Source organism: Schistocerca cancellata, chromosome 2, assembly GCF_023864275.1.
Source record: "Schistocerca cancellata isolate TAMUIC-IGC-003103 chromosome 2, iqSchCanc2.1, whole genome shotgun sequence".
In the NCBI taxonomy this organism is placed as follows: domain Eukaryota; kingdom Metazoa; phylum Arthropoda; class Insecta; order Orthoptera; family Acrididae; genus Schistocerca; species Schistocerca cancellata.
This window is the reverse complement of record NC_064627.1, coordinates 13432407-13456450: the sequence shown is the minus strand read 5'-3', so window position 1 is coordinate 13456450 and position 24044 is coordinate 13432407. Positions and strand designations below refer to the sequence as shown.

The 24044-nt window shown below is 39.3% G+C and overlaps 1 protein-coding gene across 1 annotated transcript in view; it reads left to right on the top strand.

Moving 5' to 3' along the window:
* LOC126161311 (E3 ubiquitin-protein ligase CHIP) overlaps positions 1-23790 on the top strand; it is a 154366-nt gene extending 130576 nt beyond the window's left edge. Inside the window, exon 7 of the mRNA XM_049917065.1 lies at positions 18311-23790. Coding sequence (XP_049773022.1) covers positions 18311-18436 — 126 coding nt within the window. The 3' untranslated portion in view covers positions 18437-23790. The remainder of the gene's footprint in view (positions 1-18310) is intronic.
* The last annotated feature ends 254 nt before the right edge of the window (positions 23791-24044 follow it).

The window sequence follows — 24044 nt, the reverse complement described above, 5'->3', positions numbered from 1 at the left end:
GATCCTGATACAGTTTGGAATTCCTGTGTGATGGTCCGGATAGATGTCTGCCTATCACACATTACGACCCTCTTCATCTGTCGGCGGTCTGTCAGTCAACAGACGAGGTCGGCCTGTATGCTTTTGTGCTATACGTGTCCCTGCCCGTTTCCACTTCACTGTCACATGGGAAACAGTGGACCTAGGGATGTTTAGGAGTGTGGACCAATCTTGCGTACAGACGTGTGACACAAGTGACACCCAATCGCCTGACCACATTCAAAGTCGGTGAGTTCCGCGGAGTGCCCCATTCTGTTCTCTCACGATGTCTAATGACTACTGAGGTTGCTGATATGGAGTACCTGGCAGTAGGTGGCAGCACAATGCACCTAATATGAAAAATGTATGCTTTTGCAGGTGTCTCGATACTTTTGATCACATAGTGTACATACATACAGGTTACTTTTAGGTTAAGGAATGTGATCCATCAGATTTTGTTGTAATTTAAATTGTAAGTGCACTTACCATTTATTTTACATTGTGTGTGACCTGTGGCTGCCAACCAAAATCAGCCACAGGTCTAAATTAGTACACAATGTCATCTGTACATTTACACATGACATGGTATACTATTTTAGACCCATGGCTGATTTTGGTTGGCAGGTCCAGGACACACCCAATGTAAAATAAAAGGAAATGTCCACTTACAGTTTAAATGACAGCAAAATCTTATTTATCATATTCCTTAACCTAAAAATAACCTGTGAGTATATATTTCAGGAAAACAGTGAGAAACTGACTGAGGATGCAACAGATGTGGTGAAACATGTTTAGGCGATAAAACAAAACAATAATTTGTGTACTTGAAAAAGGTGTCAATTCTGCAATCACTGACCAACTGAAAGGTGACCACCTCTTCTGAACAAACAAATGAACTGACCCAGCACTTTTGTACAAAAGTTGGTCACTGCACATTGGCCACCATATCCTGCGTGGACTCTACTGTAAGATGATGTGTGATTGATTCGACTCCCCCCCCCCCCCCCCCCCCCCATTGCCCCCCTCCCCCCGTCTCTCTCTCTCTCTCTCTCTCTCTCTCTCTCTCTCTCTCTCTCTCTCTCTCTCTCTGTGTGTGTGTGTGTGTGTGTGTGTGTGTGTGTGTGTGTGTGTGTGTGTAAAAAGCTCAAGTTATGAACTCATTTCATGTTACAATATGTTTAATCCAACCTACAACCTAGTCCACAAATGAAATTTGTGTTCACAGTGTAATACAATAGATCATATGATAATCTGGTTATTAACACAACTACTTTTTGGTTAACTTTTTTGTTCACTTTTGTCTCTCACTGTGACACAACCATGATTTATTGCCAAACAGCTTTTCTTTCCCTACACAATTTGTGTATTATATTTTCTGTATGATACTAGGAAAATGAGTTTTATTAAAAAGTAATAAAAATTACTACTATTTTTATCAGTTAATCTTCCTGTGATTGAAAAAATTTATCCCATTGCTTAACAAATTTTACAATCCTCTTTTATTCGTAGGCCTGCTATTTACGACATTGTAACTTGCTGATGTTACAATCTGTTTTTAGCTGTCTGGTAATTGCTCTTAAATTAGTAACTAAGAGCAAATCAAAATATTAATTTTATAGTTGCAGCCGCCACTCTGAGAATCCAGATGTGTGAATTGGATTTGAGATACAGTAATGTTAGATCCGTTACATTATATCCCACTCAGCAAACTGTTGCAACACGAATTTATGAAAGAACAGTCATCTATTTCCTCTACAGATATGCTAGTTGTAAGTGAATGTGGAAGGAATCCTTCATTGCAAAAGAGAAGTAGCAAATTACAAATTATGGAGATTTGTACACAACCTGTAGCAAGTGTGTAAGAGGAACAAAGTAGGGTCATTCCATGCCAATTGATCTAGAGGTGCCCACATCACCATCACAGATTTTGATGAAATACCCTATGAATAATTGCCCATGATGCCGGTGGACTGTGGTAAAGTTTCACGATCGTGAATTCAGTACTTCAGAGGTATAGTCACTTGTGTGACCCTGTATCGCTACCGACAACAATGCAACCTTGAGTTTTTGTCAGCAGTTTTTTAGATGTAATGTCTCTGGTAATGTATTTTGAAAGGAAATAAAAGTAGATCAGTTTGTACTCCTTTTTGCGCGCTCTGAAGTGAAATAATAAAAACAATTTCCTGAGTGATTTACATATAGATAATTTGCAGCAGTCGCCCAAAAATGCAAATGCTTGAAAAAAAAAAATGAAATTTAGCTTTTTATAACTGTGGGAGTAATTGCTGTAACTTTTCTTGTGATAACTTGTAAATACAAAGTCTTAGAAAATAATATTTCATTCTCCTACTGCTTTTCAATAATTGAAAAATTGAGGGCAAAGATAATGATTTTTGTGAAAATGCCAAAAGGCTGTTTTTGGTCCACTTCTACAAACTCTTTTTAAACTACACTACTGGCCATTAAAATTGCTAAACCAAGAAGAAATGCAGATGATAAACGGGTATTCATTGGACAAATATGTTATACTAGAACTGAAATGTGATTACATTTTCACATAATTTGGGTGCATAGATCCTGAGAAATAAGTACTCAGAACAACCACCTCTGGCCATAATAACGGCCTTGATACGCCTGGGCATTGAGTCGAACACAGCTTGGATGGCGTGTACAGGTACAGCTGCCCATGCAGCTTCAACACGATACCACAGTTCATCAAGAGTGGTGACTGGCGTATTGAGACGAGCCAGTTGCTCGGCCACCATTGACCAGATGTTTTCAATTGGTGAGAGATCTGAAGAATGTGCAGGCCGGGGCAGCAGTCGAACATTTTCTGTATGCAGAAAGGCCGTACAGGACCTGCAACATGCGGTCGTGCATTATCCTGCTGAAGTGTAGAGTTTTGCAGGGATTGAATGAAGGGTAGAGCCACGGGTCGTAACACATCGGAAATGTAACGTCCACTGTTCAAAGTGCCGTCAATGCGGACAAGAGGTGACCAAGATGAGTAACCCCATACCATCGCGCCAGGTGATACGCCAGTATGGCAATGACGAATACACGCTTCCAATGTGCGTTCACCGCGATGTCGCCAAACACGAATGCATATTTGACTGGTACTCAGATTAAATCTGACATTTATTATTATGTTGTACAATTGTTTTGTACTCTCTTGGGAAGACAATATCAAAAGCCTTGATGAGTGGGAAATGAGATAAAATCCTAATAATTTAAAAAAACTTTAAAATTTTGTCACTGCTCATCATGACATTGTCTTTTTCTGTTGTAGCTACAGAATCAAACTGGTTGTAAAACCCACAGTTCAGCTATGCATTACCAAGGCTGTGGAAATGATGACAGTACAATTATTACATAACACTTGTGGCACACATTGTATAAATAGCCCGTATGTTTACACCACTGTCAAATTGTGTAAATTTGGTGAAGTTCACAGCAGTGTTCCTGACTCTTTTATGTTATAGAGAATTACTAGTATGTCTTTTTACTGTGTAATGTGACTGAAGTGCTACTTTAATTCTGGTTTATGGAATACCGTACTTTTCATTAGCATAGTTTACAGTTAATGTGGAACATAAGTATACACATAAAAAATTGTATAAATGTGTTGCTATGGTTCATGGTAGCTTAACCACTGTTGGTTCCTTTTAAAGTGAGAAAATTAGCATCCCCATCACCATAGGGGCTACACCCAGTTGCTGTGCAACAACTTAAGGGTTTCTTTACTCAGGATCCCAAGCAGATGTTACATTTCTACAAGCATCAGAGGCCACAGGTAGAAAAGATCTCTTTCAGAGTCCTAAGCTTATGTCTAATTCAAGCTACTTGAAGTTTTTAGACGTTTATTAATATGCTGTAACTTTCCTGAGGAAAACTATACTACCAGCTAGATGTTGTCACTGATGGGATTTTTTGGAAAGGAATTTTGATGGGACAAATTACACTTTCAAAAGTGATTTCCTCAAATTATTAGAGCCACAAAAGAGAGAAAGATAATGATTTTTATTGGATTCCTTGTGCCATTAAATTTTTTTATAAAAAGAATTTTGTTTCAGGTTTATCCCACAGTTACTTTCAGAGATATAAAAAGCTGAACTTCACATTTATTTCATGCGTCTATTTTGTCAGTTGTCTTTGCTTCTAATTACCCACATGCAAATCACACAGGAATCCATGTTTTTTATTAATTCGCTTAAGAGAGAGCCCAAAAAGTTGTACAAGTGACATAGTTTTGTTTCTTGCGAGAAAATATTTCCGAATATACTACGTTTCAAAGTTGCCAAAAACTCACTAGTGCACTGTCGATAGCTGCATAACAAGGTTAAACAAATGCCTAAATCTCTGAAAGCATTAAATTGGTGAAAGTAAAACTTTCGCTGTGTTCATTGGGAATGTGTGAATGTTCAAACAAAATTTCAACAATATCCTTGGTGGTCATGCAGGAAGGAATCTTCTCTGAAATTAAACCACTTGGTGTGGAATGTGCAAGATCCCCTCGCTTCTAAACTGATACTGTTATTACTCAGCTTAGCCACGAGTCCGTAGAGGGTGGTATATGTGACATACAGTATAACTGGTCAGCTTTTCCACCTGGAATTTGCGAGTGAAGTCGGACTTCCTTGATCCACCTTGGTGAGTCGTGTCGTCAGATTTCCTCCTACCTGTGCGCGGTGCAGCTCTCGTAAATGTCGTCCCATGGAGATTCTTCATTGCCGCATTGAATGTCTCTGTTGGTGGAAGCTAATTATCTGAAATTGCCGTCGATCAACTTTGGGGTATCTGTTTACTCAAAATTAACATTCAGAATGCCGTAATATCACTTTTATTCCTATTAAATCAATAATGAAACACTCATGTCACAAACTACGTGTAACCGAGAGCATGGCTACCATCAAACAAGACAGGAAGAGCTCTTAATGCCGACTGCCGACTTTGGTGCACAGTCCGTATCTCTTACTAGTTTCGTCATAGTTCGTGGATTTCCGATCAAGTTTGTACTTACTAAGATATGCATTTGTTAATGAACGGGTGTGAATTTTAATGAGGCAGAATTATAATAAATAGTTTTAAACATCCAGAGGTTCCTCCTAGTATTCATGTTGTCATGAATGACTTTAATTATTAAATATAAATAAACAAAATCGGTGACTTCCCGTCACGTATATTTCCCAGGCTAACGCTTGTTGCTACAGTCCAGCGCCGAGCCCCACCCCACTGCGCGCGACGTATGGTCGCTTCATCACCTAGCCAGCCAGCGTGGGAAATGCTCTACGACTCACGGCCGGCTATGGACTACAGCACTTCCTAACTATCGTTAATACATCAATAAGAGACAATAATTTATTAAAACTGGTAAAAATGTCTTCCTCACGTAAGAGGCACCTTACATATTCCCTCCTTTGTTTCTTTCCAAAATTGTGCTTTTTTCGTGAGACAAAATCACAATTTTGGAAATAACAAAAAAGCAGTATTGCAAAATTCTAGGAGTAGGCTTTACATTTTGGTCATTTGCTTTCTATTGAGATCCTTAACTTTTCCATTAACTCAGTATTTCTTTTTTCTTTTAATTGGCTGTAAAAAAAAAAATTTTTTTTTAATTTTAATTACAAAATTACTAATCGTTCCATATTATTGCTCTTCTATGTTGCCATATTATTAGAATATTTATTCCCATGCTCTCGTTATGAACACCTATACTTTCAGATAAAGCACAACATATAAATGAATAATTGAAATAGTGAAAGAGTATAAACATTTCCCAAATAACACCCATACAAAATGAATAACCAAGGTACAAGACAATTTGTTATACAATTCAGTTTACAAAACATTCGATATACATTTTATGTAGAGACTTTTTCAATAATTCGTGACTCCTATCAAAGAATACATCACCTCAACACTAAACAAGACGCTCGACTTTCGTATCGGCTGTATCGCCGCTTTTCAAAAAGTTACCAAGAGCATTCTTTCTTTCATTTAAACAGACCACTATATACATTGATGATAAACTATATCTTCAGCACACTTAGAGACACAGCAAATTTATATGCCCTATTTTACAGCACCAGGCTGTCCACAACACCACTGAACACTGATAGCTCAAGACAGTTTTATTTATTTCTTTTTTCGCACGCCACTGACAACACTTTCTTTCGAACCAGTATTCACTGTAATCCCAAAGTTAGGGTTCTTCGGTTCGCTGGTTCCGCTGGGATCCGGAAGCATTAGCCATTATCAGTTCTTACCTTTTAATTGATATTGCTTTGGATAGGTTTCCCAGATTCCTTGGTCAGCTGACAAGTGTGTCAAATGGTTCAAATGGCTCTGAGCACTATGGGACTCAACATCTTAGGTCATAAGTCCCCTAGAACTTAGAACTACTTAAACCTAACTAACCTAAGGACATCACACACATCCATGCCCAAGGCAGGATTCGAACCTGCGACCGTAGCAGTCCCGCGGTTCCGGACTGCAGCGCCAGAACCGCTAGACCACCGCGGCCGGCGACAAGTGTGTCCACATTATGTCTCATCATTCATCAGTTACATTACAATTGTACATGAAACAGAAAAAGACTACTTTAGACAGAAGAATACAATAATAGTTTACAACAGTTCCCGAGGAATCAAATAACAAAGCTATAAAGCAATAATAATACTAAGATTTATGTACCACATTTCATTACAGTTCATCCTGCTGAACACCACTGTGTCAGTATGTAAGCCATCGTTTGTAAACAAAGTCGTAGGCACACCTTCATGACATCACTCTCAGACACTAGGGCACCGACGCATCAGCTGGGCTGGTCAGAGAAAAGCTCATTAAGACCAACCGGTGCCTCACGTGATGTAACACCCCGCCTCTCATTCATCGACACTGGGTCATTCACCTACTGACCTACTCTCAAAGTAAATATTATGATTTCCTCATTTCCCTTATGTTTCTTACAGATTCTTTCCATATTATCATGTCTTTCTATATTTAATACACAAATAAGTTAGTTGCTACGTCAGTTTAGAGTGTTTTTCATCACTCTTCCTCTCTTTTTTTTTTTATGCTAAAGAGATATCCTTGGGTAACAGAAGAAATATTGAATTTAATTGATGAAAGGAGAAAATATAAAAATGCAGTAAATGAAGCAGGCAAAAAGCAATACAAATGTCTCAAAAATGATATCGACAGGAAGTGCAAAATGGCTAAGCAGGGATGGCTAGAGGACAAATGTAAGGATGTAGAGGCTTGTCTCACTAGGGGTAAGATAGATAGTGCCTACAGGAAAATTAAAGAGACCTTTGGAGATAAGAGAACCACTTGTATGAATATCAAGAGCTCAGATGGCAACCCAGTTCTAAGCAAAGAAGGGAAGGCAGAAAGGTGGAAGGAGTATATAGAGGGTTTATACAAGGGCGATGTATTTGAGGACAATATTATGGAAATGGAAGAGGATGTAGATGAAGACGAAATGGGAGATAAGATACTGCGTGAAGAGTTCGACAGAGCACTGAAAGACCTGAGTCGAAACAAGGCCCCGGGAGTAGACAACATTCCATTAGAACTACTGATGGCCTTGGGAGAGCCAGTCATGACAAAATTCTACCATCTGGTGAGCAAGATGTATGAGACAGGCGAAATACCCTCAGACTTCAAGAAGAATATAATAATTCCAATCCCAAAGAAAGCAGGTGTTGACAGATGTGAAAATTACCGAACTATCAGTTTAATAAGTCACAGCTGCAAAATACTAACGCGAATTCTTTACAGACAAATGGAAAAACTGGTAGAAGCGGACCTCGGGGAAGATCGGTTTGGATTCCGTAGAAATGTTGGAACACGTGAGGCAATTCTAACCTTACGACTTATCTTAGAAGAAAGATTAAGAAAAGGCAAACCTACGTTTCTAGCATTTGTAGACTTAGAGAAAGCTTTTGACAATGTTAACTGGAATACTCTCTTTCAAATTTTGAAGGTGGCAGGGGTAAAATACAGGGAGCGAAAGGCTATTTACAATTTGTACAGAAACCAGATGGCAGTTATAAGAGTCGAGGGACATGAAAGGGAAGCAGTGGTTAAGAAGGGAGTAAGACAGGGTTGTAGCCTCTCCCCGATGTTATTCAATCTGTATATTGAGCAAGCAGTAAAGGAAACAAAAGAAAAATTCGGAGTAGGTATTAAAATCCATGGAGAAGAAATAAAAACGTTGAGGTTCGCCGATGACATTGTAATTCTGTCAGAGACAGCAAAGGACTTGGAAGAGCAGTTGAATGGAATGGATGGTGTCTTGAAGGGAGGATATAAGATGAACATCAACAAAAGCAAAACGAGGATAATGGAATGTAGTCGAATTAAGTCGGGTGATGTTGAGGGTATTAGATTAGGAAATGAGACACTTAAAGTAGTAAAGGAGTTTTGCTATTTCGGGAGCAAAATAACTGATGATGGTCGAAGTAGAGAGGATATAAAATGTAGACTGGCAATGGCAAGGAAAGCGTTTCTCAAGAAGAGAAATTTTTTAACATCGAGTATAGATTTAAGTGTCAGGAAGTAGTTTCTGAAAGTATTTGTATGGAGTGTAACCATGTATGGAAGTGAAACATGGACAATAACTAGTTTGGACAAGAAGAGAATAGAAGCTTTCGAAATGTGGTGCTACAGAAGAATGCTGAAGATAAGGTGGGTAGATCACGTAACTAATGAGGCGGTATTGAATAGGATTCGGGAGAAGAGAAGTTTGTGGCACAACTTGACTAGAAGAAGGGATCGGTTGGTAGGACATGTTTTGAGGCATCAGGGTATCACAAATTTAGCATTGGAGGGCAGCGTGGAGGGTAAAAATCGTAGAGGGAGACCAAGAGATGAATACACTAAGCAGATTCAGAAGGACGTAGGTTGCAGTAGGTACTGGGAGATGAAGAAGCTTGCACAGGATAGAGTAGCGTGGAGAGCTGCATCAAACCAGTCTCAGGACTGAAGACCACAACAACAACAACAACAACAACAACAAAGAGATATCTGCCTGCCAGCTACAATTCATTCTCGTCAACTTAAGAGGTTTCCCTGTAACTACCACGATATCATTTTACATCCACTACGTTGTAAATTCCTCTGACTATTTTCGTCTCAGGGTGGGCCACTTCCACGACATAAAATTTCTTTATTTCAGCGTCAATTTTGGACGATTTCCTGTGAGCTCTCCCACTACATATTCCTTGGGGATAATATTCCTATCATGCCTTGCCTTCCGATAAGCCCCTTTTGCTTTCATCCTGCTTAACACCAACTCCCATTTTTCTTCTACAGTCACATGGGGTTTCAGTTTGAATGGTTGGTGCGGTTTGACTTTAAACTCATAAGGTTCTCCTTTCATTAACCCATGTCTATTTGAAAATATTTTCTGATACTTTACCAGCAACTCTCCTAGTTCTTTTTTTTGCACCTTAGTCCGTAGCATCGATATAATTTTGCTTTGATATCTTCTACTGACCATTCTGCCTCATCTGGCTTTCGTCTCCTTTTTTCCTACAGTCACTCCCCTTCGAATCTGCTTCCCATTGGAAAACTCAAGCATTATTTTCAGGTAGAATTTTCCCTGCGCCTTCTCTTTAGCTTGAGTGGCCCTGCCAAACTAAAACTCGTTTTTAGTACCATTTACCGTCAAGATCACACTACCCCTTTCTAAATCTACAACAGCTGCATGGTCTACCAATAAATCCATCCCTAATATAAGCCGGGCGCTATAGCATTAACTTCGAATACAATTCCTTGACATTTCACTTCCAATAACACTTGGTTTATTACCTTACATTTTCCTCTTACTGGCCCCATGACTCTTAACTCCTTGTAACAGTAAGATAGGTACCTCTTCCTGGTCTCTTATTTGGTCATAAAGCCTCTCTGCTATGGTGCACAACTCACTACCTGTAACAGTGACTGCTACTGCTTCGATACCTTTAATATCCACATCTATTATCGGTTAATACCCTTCCTTACTCACCATTGCCGGCCGCTGGTGGCCGATCGGTTCTAGGCGCTTCAGTCTGGAACTGCGCGACTGCTGCGGTCGCAGGTTCAAATCCTGCCTCGGGCATGGATGTGTGTGATGTCCTTAGGTTAGTTAGGTTTAAGTAGTTCTAAGTTCTATGGGACTGATGACCTGAGATGTTAAGTCCCATAGTGCTCAGAGCCATTTGAACCATTACTCACCATTTCATCTTCCTCTAAAAGAGTTTCTTTAATATCACACCAATCCTCTTTTATTACCCTATTGATCTGTATTGGTCCACTGTTCATTTGAGTTCGTGCTCGGACCCCACATGATCTCCCCTCTAGTTTTCCTGCTCAGTAATTTCTCTTTCGGTCCTGCCACCCTCGTATCTCTCTCCCTGTTCTTCGTACCGTCTATTACCATGGCTGTTCGAACCTCCTCGGTTCCAGCCTCCTCTACCACGTCTGTTATGCCCGTTATCATGCCTCTCGTTATTCCTCATGTTATTGTGACTCCTGTTACGCTCTCTCCAGTTCTCTTTTTCTCTTGAACTCCAATTTACACCTCTCCAGCCATTACTGGATGTTTCTTCCCCTGATAAAGCATCTAATTGATCAAGTGCTTGTAATATGTCCTCAGTTTTCTTTTTAGGTGTGCCTATCAGCTTTTCTTGCACAGATATCGGCAGTTTCACCAACACTACTGCAATAAGATCCTCCTCACTCAGTGGATTATCTAAATACAAATTTTTTTCACAGAAATTCTGGAAATAATCTTTGTAACTATCGTACCCACTCCCAAGAAAATTTTTCCCTTGAAAGATACCATTACGTACATTACCTTGTGTACTATTAGACCAACATTTGTCCAAAAATTTCTTAATAAATTCGTCATAAGTTTGGCATGCTTCTCCTGCTCGCATTCCCCATGACAGTGTGTCCCCTTCCATTCTGCTAGTGACACAACATATTTTTCTTCTGTCATCCCAATTTTCTGGCAAAACCCCTTTAAATTGCTTTATAAATGCTTTGGGATGTAACTTCCCCCTCGCATCAAAATTATGGAAAGTACACACCCTGAGATTGTGGTCCTCATTATTAATTTTTCCACAATCATTACCTATTTCCATTAGATTTTTAAATTTAGCATCTAATTTCTTTTCTACCTTTTCAGCAAAGATATCAGTGCACCTGTTTGTAAAAACACTGACTTCTTGCTGAATACTAGCTACCCTGTCAGATATCTCTTTAGTATTATTCTCTACCAAATCCGACAATTCTGACTTTACTTTCTCCACTTTCTCGTTTACTTTGGCTATTTCCCCTTTTTGCTTTTTAATCTCCTTAGTAAAATACTTATCGAAAGTTGTGATACTTTGTTTACGTTCACTGATATCTCTACTGTGATGCACTACTGCAATCTCACTTGTGGTTTGCAGTCTCACTTGTGGTTATCCTCTTTGAAAAATCACTTGCTACCGTTTTCTGCTCTTTTACTATTGTTGATATCCTTCCCTCTATTTCGACAAATTTATTGTCAGCTTTTTTGATATACTCATCTAGCCTATTAGTATTTTTCTTAATTTCTTCTATTTTCTTACTCAACGCTTTGTTACCATTCATTATAGCTATCAACATTTCCCTGATGCCCATTTCTTCACCTCTACTCTGTGTAACCTCTGGTACTGTGTTTGCACCCTCTCTAACAACGCTTCCAGTGGGAGACAAAGCCCCTGTTTCTGCCATTTCTAAAGTTCCTACCATCTTTCCCTGCTCATCATTCCCTACTACATTAACCATTTCACTTTCCGGTCACTCTTTATACCTAGCAAGTGTTAACAATTCATCACTACTCTCCACTAAATTTGCGTTGGCTTGGGACACATTTTGCTCTATGTTTTGCATTAAGTCACTCATTTTAACGTTTTTTCCATTTCTCAACAACATACCCTTCTGCACCCGAATCTTGAATCTATCACCCCTAGAATGTTTAAAGTTCGACTTACGTTTGTCCGCCCACACAGTTTTATCCGACGTCATGGACGCCAAGTGCAAACTTGGCATCTGTCTTCTTAATGCTCTTCCTCTCACACAGCCTTATTCCACCTAAGTGGATGCCAATTGCAAGATTTGGCAGCTGTCTTCTTAATGCTCTTCCTCCCACGCAGTTTTATTCCGTTGCAAGGGATACCAAATGCGATATCCCCTCGCTTCTAAACTGATACTGTTATTACTCAGCTTAGCCGCGAGTCCATAGAAGGTGTTATATGTGACGTACAGTATAACTGGTCAGCATTTCCACCTGGAATTTGCGAGTGTAAGTCGGACCTTCCTTGATCTGCCTTGGTGGGTTGTGTCGTCAGATTTCCTCCTACCTGTGCACGGTGTAGCTCTCGTAAATGTCGTCCCGTGCAGATTCATCATTGGTGCATTGGATGTCTTTGTCGGTGGAAGCTAATTATCTGAAATTGCTGTCGATCAACTTTGGGGTATCTATTTACTCGAAATTAACATTCAGAATGCCGTAATATCACTTTTATTCCTATTACATCAATAATGAAACACTCATGTCACTAACTACTCGTAACCGAGAGCATGGCTACCATCGAACAAGACAGGAAGAGCTCTTAATGCCGACTGCCAACTTTGGCGCGCAGTCCATATCTCTTACTAGTTTCGTCATAGTTCGTGGATTTCCGATCAAGTTTGTACTTACTAAAATATGCATTTGTTAATGAACAGGTGTGAATTTTAACGAGGCAAAATTATGATAAATAGTTTTAAACATCCAGAGGTTCCTTCTAGTATTCATGTTGTCATAAATTACTTTAATTATTAAATATAAATAAACAAAATCGGTGACTTTGGCGCCAAGATGGCGGTACTTCCCGTCATGTATATTTCCCAGGCTAACGCTTGTTGCTACGGTCCAGCGCCGAGCCCCACCCCACTACGCGCGACGTATGGTCGCTTCATCATCTAGCCAGCCAGTGTGGGAAATGTTCACCGATTCGTGGTCGGCTACGGACTACAGCACTTCCTAACTATCGTTAATACATCAATAAGAGACAATAATTTATTAAAATTCGTAAAAATGTCTTCCTCACGTAAGAGGCACCTTACAAATGGCCCAATAAAATTTTAGAAATAAGCCTGACGAATATTATGTTCCCTTTGTTCACAGAGTGGGTTTTTGTAAGTGTAAGGTGAAAAGTTCTCAGCCTGGCACAGAGATGCTGAAATCATCAGCATTTTCTTTTGATGGTACACTTGCAGTGAAATGGTTCAAGTTTCAATTTGGTCTGTGATGAACCTGAAATATCATAAAATTCTTTGTTTGTGAGGATTGATTACCAACAGAAATTCATCAAAAGCTTGTAAGGAGTGTACTTCTGTAGTTTTAACAGTTAAGAAACCTGTGGTAGCTGGAGATGCTGCTGAACTTCTCTCAAAATTGATCCGTGTGAGGAAAATAACAAAACTGCAGCAATAATTGAAAAGCTCAGTAAAATATACAGTATTGTTTGTTTGAAGTCATTCACACCATAGAAAGAATATGGCTTATTTTACTTCCAACGAGAAGGCTTTGTGCAAGATGAGTGCTGCTCTTGTAGATTTTGTCGGCCAGCGGGGTTTCCTGGGATGCAAGATTAAATTTGAAGGTAACTGACAAATCCAATAAAAGACTGATGGAAAAGTACAAAAGAACAGGTCAAGATAGTAAAACCAACATATTATTCGTACAGCAGGACAACGCATCTGCCCACAGAAGTGTGCACTACCAAAGGCTGTAGTGTTAGTAAAATTTTCATGGACAAAAACAACGACAGACTGCTCTTAATGGCATCATGATAGGTGACATCTCTTGGAAGTCACAAGCAGGTTGCACATGGTAAAGTGGCTCAGTGGTTGGTTTCCTGTTCACCTGCTGTGTCCAGAATCTGTGTGCATAGAACTCAATATGGTACAGTATATGGAGGTGGGAGGGGCAGTTTGACTCAGTCTGTCCTTAGGATTACATGCGAGCAGTCCTCATGATCATTGTGCACAGAAGTTGACAAAGAACCGTGCCTGGAGGCCTTGGAAGGATTGATCAGGTTGATATGCTCCCTCAAACAATGCAGCAACTCTGATTGATCCTGTGTTTCATTTGTAAGGGGGTCGGACTCAACAAACTCTCTGAGCAGACACAGTGTATCACTGTAAACAAGCAGAGGTGCAGATGTCCATGAACTTCAGTGACACATGAGGACTGACTTCAGTGTTTGATGCCGTCACTCAATTGTGCCATTGCTGGCTGAATGGTAAATTGTTGTTTTATATCGTATGTGGCTACAGAATTTCACAAGCTGCGGAATCGAGCCTGATTCAGACTGTTGGCCCCTGTAGGCAGTTATGTGCAATGGGAGGCCAAACCTTGCTAGCCATGCTGATGTAAACACAGAGACTATGGTTTCTGCCAATATGTTATCAGTCAGAACTGACTCTGGCCACTGTGTATACATGTCTGTCATAGTTAGCAAATACCACTGGCCGTCCGAAAGGGGAAGCAGTCCCACCACATTGAGGTGAACGTGAGCAAAATGTGAGGATGCATCTGGAAAATAACCTACCAGTGCCTGCATTTGGCTGGAAATTTAGAGTTGGCATGTTCATGTCCATTCAAGGCAGTCCATTCCATTCCTGGCCACAAAAAACACTGTGACACCAACTGGAATGTTGGTAGAACTCTGGGATGACAGAGATTGTGAAAACTGTTGAACCGTAATCTGTGGAACATGGATGGTACAAAGGGGCGAGATCGTTTGTGTGCCACTTCACAGTATAGCTGAGTGCCTTCTCCAGGAGCATAAACTAGTTGCAACTTCAAGACTTTGGTGTCATCGTGCAGCAGGGCGTGTAACTCCAGAACCTCTTCTTGAGCCTTGACAAGTACTGTAGTGTGCACAGGTTGTAATATGCTGGTTATTCGAGACAAAGAGTCCACCACAACGTTATTAATGCCCAAAATGTGATGGGTATAAGTGCTGAAATGGGTAATAAATTCCAAGTGATTGCACTTATGTAGAAAGCAGGTGGTACTGTTCCTCTTGAAGCGTAAGTTACCAGCTTCTAATTGGTGTATACAATGAACTCCCTTGCTTTGATCTGTGGTCTGAAATGTTTGATTGTTTCATAAATAGCCAAGCGCTCTCAATCAAAGGTACTCCATCTCTGTTGTGGTGATAATTTGTGAGAAAAATACACAACTGCCTGCCGTGCATTGTTCACCCATTGTTGAAGCAGCCACGCCAGTAGCTGACTGACTTATGCCCACCAGCATCGAGTTAGGGGTGTGCCAGCAGTGCTGCTTTTGCCAAGCTGTGTTTTGCTGCATCAAATGCTGAATGCATCACCTCGGTCCACTGCACTGGGTAACTGCTCTTGGCTTTCAGCCCAACCAGTGCTGCTGTCAGTGGTTCCTGTTGTTCTGCTGCCTGTGGTAAATGCCATGAATAGAAATTCAGCATATCTAAGTACCTTCACTGTTGTTTAATTGTAGCTGGTCGACAGCTGCAGAATGGCTTTGACTTTACGCTTCAGTGGTGACCAGCCTGCAGAAGATATTTGGTATCCTAGAAATTCATCTTCTGGCTGTCCAAACATGCATTTGGCCGTGTTCAACACCACACCATAACGTTCTAAACACTGGAAAGCCTCCATGAGATGTTAACAGTCGATAATTTGCTGCCAGGTTTGCACGGATTGTGTAATCCAAATGTCACATATTTGCTCTCAATTAACCCAAATTGTGTGATGATTATGGTCTTTGGTATATCCTCCTGCTACAGGAATCTGAGTTCAGGATTTGGCACAGTCGAGTACACTGAACATTTTCACCCTGTGGAGTGCGTAGTTGTAGGCCGTCAATAACAGCACTGGGTAGCGATCAGGTGCAGATTGGGCATTCAGTACACAATAATTGCCCGTGAGTGCCAGGCTCCTCCCTTCTTTGGAATTAAATGCAGGGCAGATTCCCATGCGCTGTTTGAAGGTCTGACGATACCCCCACACATCTTTGTGTTAAATTCAGCCTTGGCAATGGCGAGGCGCCCTGGTACTAACATTTGAGGTCTACAAAACACAGGTGGTCCATCTGTGGTGTCTGTTGTGTACAGTGTCATGTAAGATTTGTTGTAGTGCACCAGATCAGAAACTCTTCGTTGCCGACCTGTAATACCTTGACATCGTGGTCTCTTGCATTATGGTGGTACCTGATGGCCCCAAGTAGCAGTGTCCACTAACCAAGCGTTGGTCACGTCTGGCAAGAGTTGGTAATATGCCAAAAACTCTGCTCCAGTGATCACCTTGACGATGTCCGCTACTGTGAAATACCACGAAAATTGCCAGTGCTGCGCTATGTTTAATTTTTCTCGTTGCATGCCATACATCACAATGTCAGAATTGTTTGCCACTGACAGATGAAATGATGTTTGTGGCCAAAACAATGCACAGACATCCTGGGCAGAATACTGAGGCCAGAGCCTGAATCTGTTAAATACTTCCAGGTAGATACTCTGTCAGTTGTAAACAGGTCACTTAACGCATTTGGACAATCGGAGGCACCTGTGACCGACCACCATTAGCTTTTGAATGTGCCCATGGGCTAGTGCATTTCTTAGCCTGCCCACCTAATCTTCTGAGGTACCAACATGTTGACAGTCTGGTATCATAATGGCTCCTAGATCGTCTGTGGTTACTTTCCTCGTATTGTGTGGGATCACCTTGTTACAGTAATGTGCCAGTCTGAGTGCTCAGCAGATCAACCTTTCTTGACAGAGCATCAAAATCTCAACGTGAGACTGTAGGATGTGTGGTTGCTTTACGGCCTGTCACTGACAGCGCTGATCTGGCACGGAGCGATGGCTTCTTGCATGCGGTCCACCATATTCCAGGGCATCACTGCCCACGAAGCGATGATCTCCTTTACTTACAACGACAGCCAGCTGCTCCATAAGGTGCCTAGAAGATTGTTGGGCACGGTCCCGGTGTCCACCTTGCCCAGGAGATGCTGCAGGTACTGTGACGGTTTCCAGTAGCCAGTGTCCTACTGTGTCAGTACTTGCCTGATGCAGTCCTTCCGAGATGCGCGGCTCTGTGGATCAGTTCTGTTTTCATCTTTTTTAGATGTTCTCTAAAATTGGAACTGTAATAATCTCTTGCACTTATAACGCATAGAGTAACGTTGGTCTAATTGGCTCACTACAAGTACAAATTTGTGCGTCTGTTGTGAATGCCAGTCATGACACTGAGGGTTGGCCCATCTCCTCACAATTCTGCAGAACCCGTATTTTTGGCGTATATCACATTGGGGTCACCACTGATAGGATAATTGTACCTAAAGCTCCCATACTTGAGATAATGTTCAGGTATGCATACTGAAAATACACTGAATGCAGCTTTATTGCAACACTGATCAGTTGGAAAGCTAGACAAGTTTTGCTGCTAAGGGCGACTCTAAAACATGTCTACAAAAGAACATACAGAAAGAGTATTGTACCACTTCACTGCAATAGTTTCGCTGAATGGTGCAAATGTTCACATGCACAACTATGACAATTGATGTGTATAGTGGTTGCTACACATAAAACATTATTTACATATTTAATTTATTAGATAAACCTGAATATTGTATTATTCCTTTACTACTAGGTAGTCTTTGTACTCCTTTCGAATATTACTACATGTGTGACAGCCATAGGTTTTCAGGCAGACTTTTACTAACTTGATATCTTAAGTACCAATATTCTTTTTTGAGGACACACTTAGTATACCACACACAAAGGTTGTTTTTTCATCCTATCATGTATCTTTCGTAATGAACACTATAATTGCACTTTGGTTTTAACAGACTGTGTTAATATGCCATTCCCTTTTCATCTCATCCAGAATATTACCTAGCAGTCTAGGGAGTTCTAAAAATCACTTTAAAAAGATGAATTGACTTAACTGATTATTTTGAAGAGATTAAATAAAGTAGGGTGTATTGCAGATTTTTTTCCTAGTACCCATTATATATGGGGTATGGTTGTGCTTTTCGGGTAATTGCTTAATGTTACAACTGTCTCAGGTTTATATGTGTAATGTTGTCAAGGCTTACTTTTCGAATGTTTTGGTCTCTATTTCCAGTTACACATTTCCATTTCTCTGTAGAAGCAAACAGACTCATCACTGCTTTTGTGTTATTGCTGGTATCTTAAATTTCTCATATCACATGGTCTCAATCTCATAGTTAGTATATCTTTTGCAGAGAGTTGGCCATTTTGACCCAGTTACGAGGGTAAAATTGACCCAAGACCAGCTGATCCCAAATTTTGCCATGAAAGAAGTTGTTGATGGATTTTTGCAAGAAAATGAATGGGCTCTGGACTACTGAGGATTCAACAGAGTATTAAGAAGACTGTTCGTCACACACAGACGTATAAGTATGTGGACATTGTCCACTAATTTGAGCCTGGTAAGGACCTGTAAATAAGGGGGGTTTGACAGATAGGTAACAAATTTTGTATTTACTTTTAAAAATTGTCCTGTATACTTGAGAATTGTTCCTTGTTTTATTCAGAATCTGGCCTTACATTTAGCAAAGGTGTAAGCAGAAGGTATGACGCGTATCCCAACAGTGACCTGTCTTTGTGATTTTTCGTGTGTCTGTGTGCAAAGCTAATGAGCACTCCTATGAAACCATCATTTCCACATGAAAATTTTTATATAAATAGACCAATTTTATAGCCGTGTAATTGAATCTACAGTGACAGTGAAGACTCAAGATATGTTATTCCACTTCAGGAGAGGCTTGTTAATGTTGTAAATTAGATTCATTCTGAGCTTTTGGCATCAAAGAGCACTATGTAATGTTCTTTTGGAGGAATTGTGTAAGAACAGTTTGACATTAAATTGTCTGTTTCTTCCCAAAAGATGACATTTTATGAATATATGTAAAATTCATAGCAGGTTCCTTCTTTGTGCATATTTGTGATCAAGAAACAAGAACAGTTTAGTAACTTGAAATGCTATCATTATCAAGCTGTACTTGCTATGACTGCTTATGACAAGCTGTGTTATATGCCTTATTCTCAAGCTCAATTGTCAGGTGATTGCTACTGTTGCTGTTGATGTGATAAGATGATAAGTGTATTGACAATCCAAGATCAGTACAGTTATTTGTGTTGCATACTGAAATAATAATGTTGTGAAAGAATGGAAAGTCCAAAATGATATAACAATATGAATAGGATATACTCACCACACAGGGGAGGCTTTGGTGGTATATTGGCACATTTAAAAGTAGTCTGTAGGAAAATGCTAGCTTCCAGACAAAGTCATCAGATGGGACACGCGCGCGCGCCCACACACACACACACACACACACACACAGCAGTGCCTGGAGATGACAGTGGCCGTGTGTGTGTGTGTGTGTGGGGGGGGGGGGTGTCATGTGTATGTATGTATGTCTGATGCTTAATGCATTCTTGTGGAGAATAGCATTCTATCCAGTTTGTATCATTAATGAGTTTTCTTTAGGTCACTGCTCTAGTAAGCACAATGTTTTCTCTCATTGGAGAAAGTTACCATGTTTTTAAACTGGCCGCAAGAACTTGTTTAATTTGATCAGTCTTTATCCTTCGGCATGCTCCAGCTTACAGCTGTATTTGCACTGCAAATAGATACTGTGATTCTCTGTCAGTGTAAGTGGCTACTTTACTCATCTTGTAAGTGTTCTTGAAATTTCCAAAATAAAAAAATTACTGTCGTTATTCTTAGACAATATAAAAATAGAACCAGTCTGATTTCTATTTCTTTGTATTATAAATCTTCCATATTCAAATAGAAAGATGTTTTCTTTAAAAATATGCAAATGTCTTATTTTTTTTTTTTATTAAAAAAAAAAAAAAATTCACATCGCCACCTGTCTTGTTTGTGAGAACATTTGTATTGATTTATTCATGGAAGAATTTTGAGTGTTCATTAAATTTGATTTACTGTGTAGTGTAAATGTTTGCCACTTTAAAATGGTATGTTGAAAAATTTCTTGGTCTTTTATCTCTGTATCTACGAATTGTATGGGTGTCACTGACACAGATGAAGCAGACCATTCTACACATAGTGAACCAGATTCTCCTGTGTAATAAATTTCTTTCCCAGGCCATAAGCTTCTCATAAAATTATTAATTATATAAACAGTATTGCTTCACAGTTTGTGATATTCCCCAAAATTAGTATCTGTAGTATTGATTATTAACAGCGCCAAATTTTTTCTGCAGGAATGATTCAGAGCCTGCCCAATCTTTTATAAAATATTGGAAAGAGAAAATACTTCCAGAACACAAAGTAAATAAACATTATTACTTATGCTTATCATCGAGTGTGTAGTAAACAGTATGAGAGAACTTTTTTGCTATAAATAATGAGAAATGCTTAATGTCTAGATTGTCCAACAACTTAAAAATTTATTCTGTCAGTGATTTGTACACTTAACATGTTATTGGTAAATAAGACACATACATTCCAGTTACATAAATAATATTTTTACATGTTCTTAATAACTGTCATGTGCACCACAGCTACATTCATACCTATTCTATAGCATACACTTCTGTTGGCTGATAATGGCAAGTATACTTAGTGTCATTGCCATATAATTTGATTTATGTGGTGCTGGCCTTGCAACAATGGTAATACTGGTTCCTCTCAGATTACTGAAGTTAAGCAATGTCGGGCTGGACTAGTTCTTGGATGGGTCCCCAGCCGAAGATGACATGGCGGACGGTCAGTACCGCAGGACATTCGAGGCCTGTTCAGATTTTGTTTTTGTTTATTGCAGACATTAACAGGCTTCCAAGATGTGAATAACTACCAGGGAGCACTACAGCCATTCGGAAGTTTTGTCTTTGTCATTTACCTAATGATAAATCTCTTTGAAAAGAGAAGAATTTCCCTACTCTGTCGTAACATGAAGAAACTTCAAAGCAGCTGCTCCTCAGAGAAAGTGCAGTGTCTGATGGAAACATGGTTAGTTTCTACATACAGCAAATAACATACTTACAAATATCAGGAAACAAAAAGTCATGTGAAAGTAGATGATGGTGATAAAGTGGATTGTTAAATTGGTTCACTCATTGATTTACACTGACAAAACTTTGATCGGTGGTGGAAAAATATCCAAACTTTGTTGGACTTGCTTAGTGAAAACACCTGCGATAATGCCAACTTATTGGTGCTGTGAAATGTTAACAGTTATAAATAAGAGCTGATTAACTCAAAAAGAGGCTTGTCTGATGTTCATTAGTAATTGCTGCATACCTGCAAGGAAAATCAACAGAAATTGAATACATTATAAGACTTGTATTTTTTTATGTATGCGGTTAGGATGTAGGAAATAGTGGCAGCTTTGTAAGAAAAAATATGTATTATTCTGTGTCATTCAGTGGGTTGTATGGTATCTAGGTCTATTTTCAGTGTACTGAAGCAAGTTTTCTGTGATTTATTTTCTGATAAAGGAAACTTAAAATGGCAACCCAGCTGTAAATGTGTTGAAGGAGCAAAAAAGATTGAAGAAGGTGATGATTTCTGATAGCACAGTATCTTGTGATATCAAACTTCTGTGAATATTTTTTCACAGATATCATCTAAAAATTTCTCAAGGACGTATTGAAAAAAATGTGGTGCTGCTGCTTTTGTAGTAAATGTTTAAGAATTGCATTCTTCTTGTTGTATTGTAAAATTTCACTGTTTCCTTTGCTCAAGTACCGTATTTACTCGAATTTAAGCCGCACTCGAATCTAAGCCGCACCTGAAAAATGAGACTCGAAATTAAGGAAAAAAAAAAATTTCCCGAATCTAAGCCGCACCTGAAATTTGAGACTCGAAATTCAAGAGGAGAGAAGTTTTAGGCCGCACCTCCAAAGCGAAACAAAGTTGGTCCATTGTAATATGAGACACGATTTAGGTCGAATGAATAACGATACAGCTACAGTAGTTTGGTTCGAGCCGTAAGCTTAGCAGTTAAGCTTTACCAGGTAACCATTGCTATGTGTCAGGCGCTCCGTCCGCATTTATACGGGTACCCTTCGTTTTTCACGTGCTTCGTCTGGTTTGAATTGATTGCTTATTTTTCTTTGATCTGATAAGTGCTGTTCTCTTTGTTATAGGTGTTTACGTCACTATGAGCTGAAAATGCATTACTGTACTGTGTCATGCATTGTTTGTCGCATTCTGATAATTAATGTTTACGGCCTGTCGCCGCTCGCGGCTTGGTTTGCTTTTGTGTGTGCTACCACCGCTTACAATAAAAAAAAAAAAAGAGGAATTGTCTCAGTAGCGAAACAATGGCAAGAGACTGCTATTTGTTGTTATTTACACTGCTGCTTTCTTTGTTAATGATCAACAAGAACCAAGTAATAAACTGCGTATGATAGAATATGTTCTGAACGAGAGTTTGGCGAAAATTTTTCTCCGTTTGAAAATCTTTGCAGACGCCTCTTTAGTACATTACTTTCTGCACAGAAATTAGTCATCTTAGATTCAAAAATCTAGTCAATTGCCGTGCTTCATTTCTGACTGTATCCCTATTAGGCATAAGAATAATACGAATATAAACATGATATGATATGTGTATACTTCCGCGTTTGCTGTTGTCTCACTCTAGTTTTGTAGGTTATTAGCCTGACAGGATTTAAATGAGATAGCAGCAAACACGAAAGAATACATGGCAAAATGTTTATATTCGTATTATTCTTATGGTGAAACAATACTGCATGTGATTCACGAAAGTTCCCATTAGCAACCATCTCTTCTCACAGGTAGGAAAAATTCAGAACATAGAATTGGCCATACTGACAAACATCGCAAACAGTCTTGCCAGTCGGACTTTCGTAGTATATTGAAAAGCTGCTACATTCGAAGATGAACAATACGGATTTTGTATTTACTTCATTGGATAATGTATGAAAATGCAGTGGTCGAAATTCGGGGCGGAGAAAAAAGCTCGTCTTCCGCCTTTTTTTTTTTTTTTTAATTTATTTACTGACGCAGAGGTTTTGGCGCCAGTATTTATCTTTGTGCCTGCAAAGCATGCCTGTGTAGCGCTACATATATTCGACGGCAGAAGTTAGTTGTGGCGGCACCTACCAACATATTTCAGAACTTCCGCTTACTTTGCACTCAATTCTAAGCCGCAGGCAGTTTTTTGGATTACAAAAACTGGAAAAAAAGTGCGGCTTAGATTCGAGTAAATGCGGTAATTTTTGTAGATGTGTGTATCATTGTATAGATTTTTTTGCTGTTACTAATAGTCAAGATTTATTTTCCACTCTTTGTATCTCTGTTGATTTTTTTCTTACAGTAATTGCATTTACTTGCGTGAGTGATTCCGCTGTAAAGTGCCATGAAAACATTAATCTTCATGTATCAATATAACTTTTTTGGATTGACATTTTGACAGTTTGAGATTGTGGTAATTAGTATTCTGTACTTATTCCTTGCATTCAAAATGAATGGTCCTCATTTTAGACTTTCTGCTGTTCATGAAAGAGTACATTTGTGTTTATATGCTAGATCAGTGCTCATACTGAAGTTGGATGCCACGAATATTATGTGATGAACCTACGCAGGGAATCTCATCTGTACATTAACATATTGCATTCATAAATTTGTACAAAATTTGGTGGATTGTTGATTTGTCAGTACACTACCTGTTACCATTGTACAATAAAAGTGTATTTTTATTTCAAAGCCAGCTGAATGCATGTATTACCCATTGTTATATCATAAACAGCCAATATACATATAATTTCCATTGTTACCAAGATGAGGGCACGTGTAAGACGTGTTATTTCTTTGTTCAAGCATTTGGCACTCCAAATATATTTCAAGAAAATGTTTTACCGGTATGTCTACAATTAGTAATGATAATTACTATTCTCAGAAAGCCTATATAATCTTAAACATTCCTAGCCAATTAAATATGCACTACTTGTCTTTTGAAG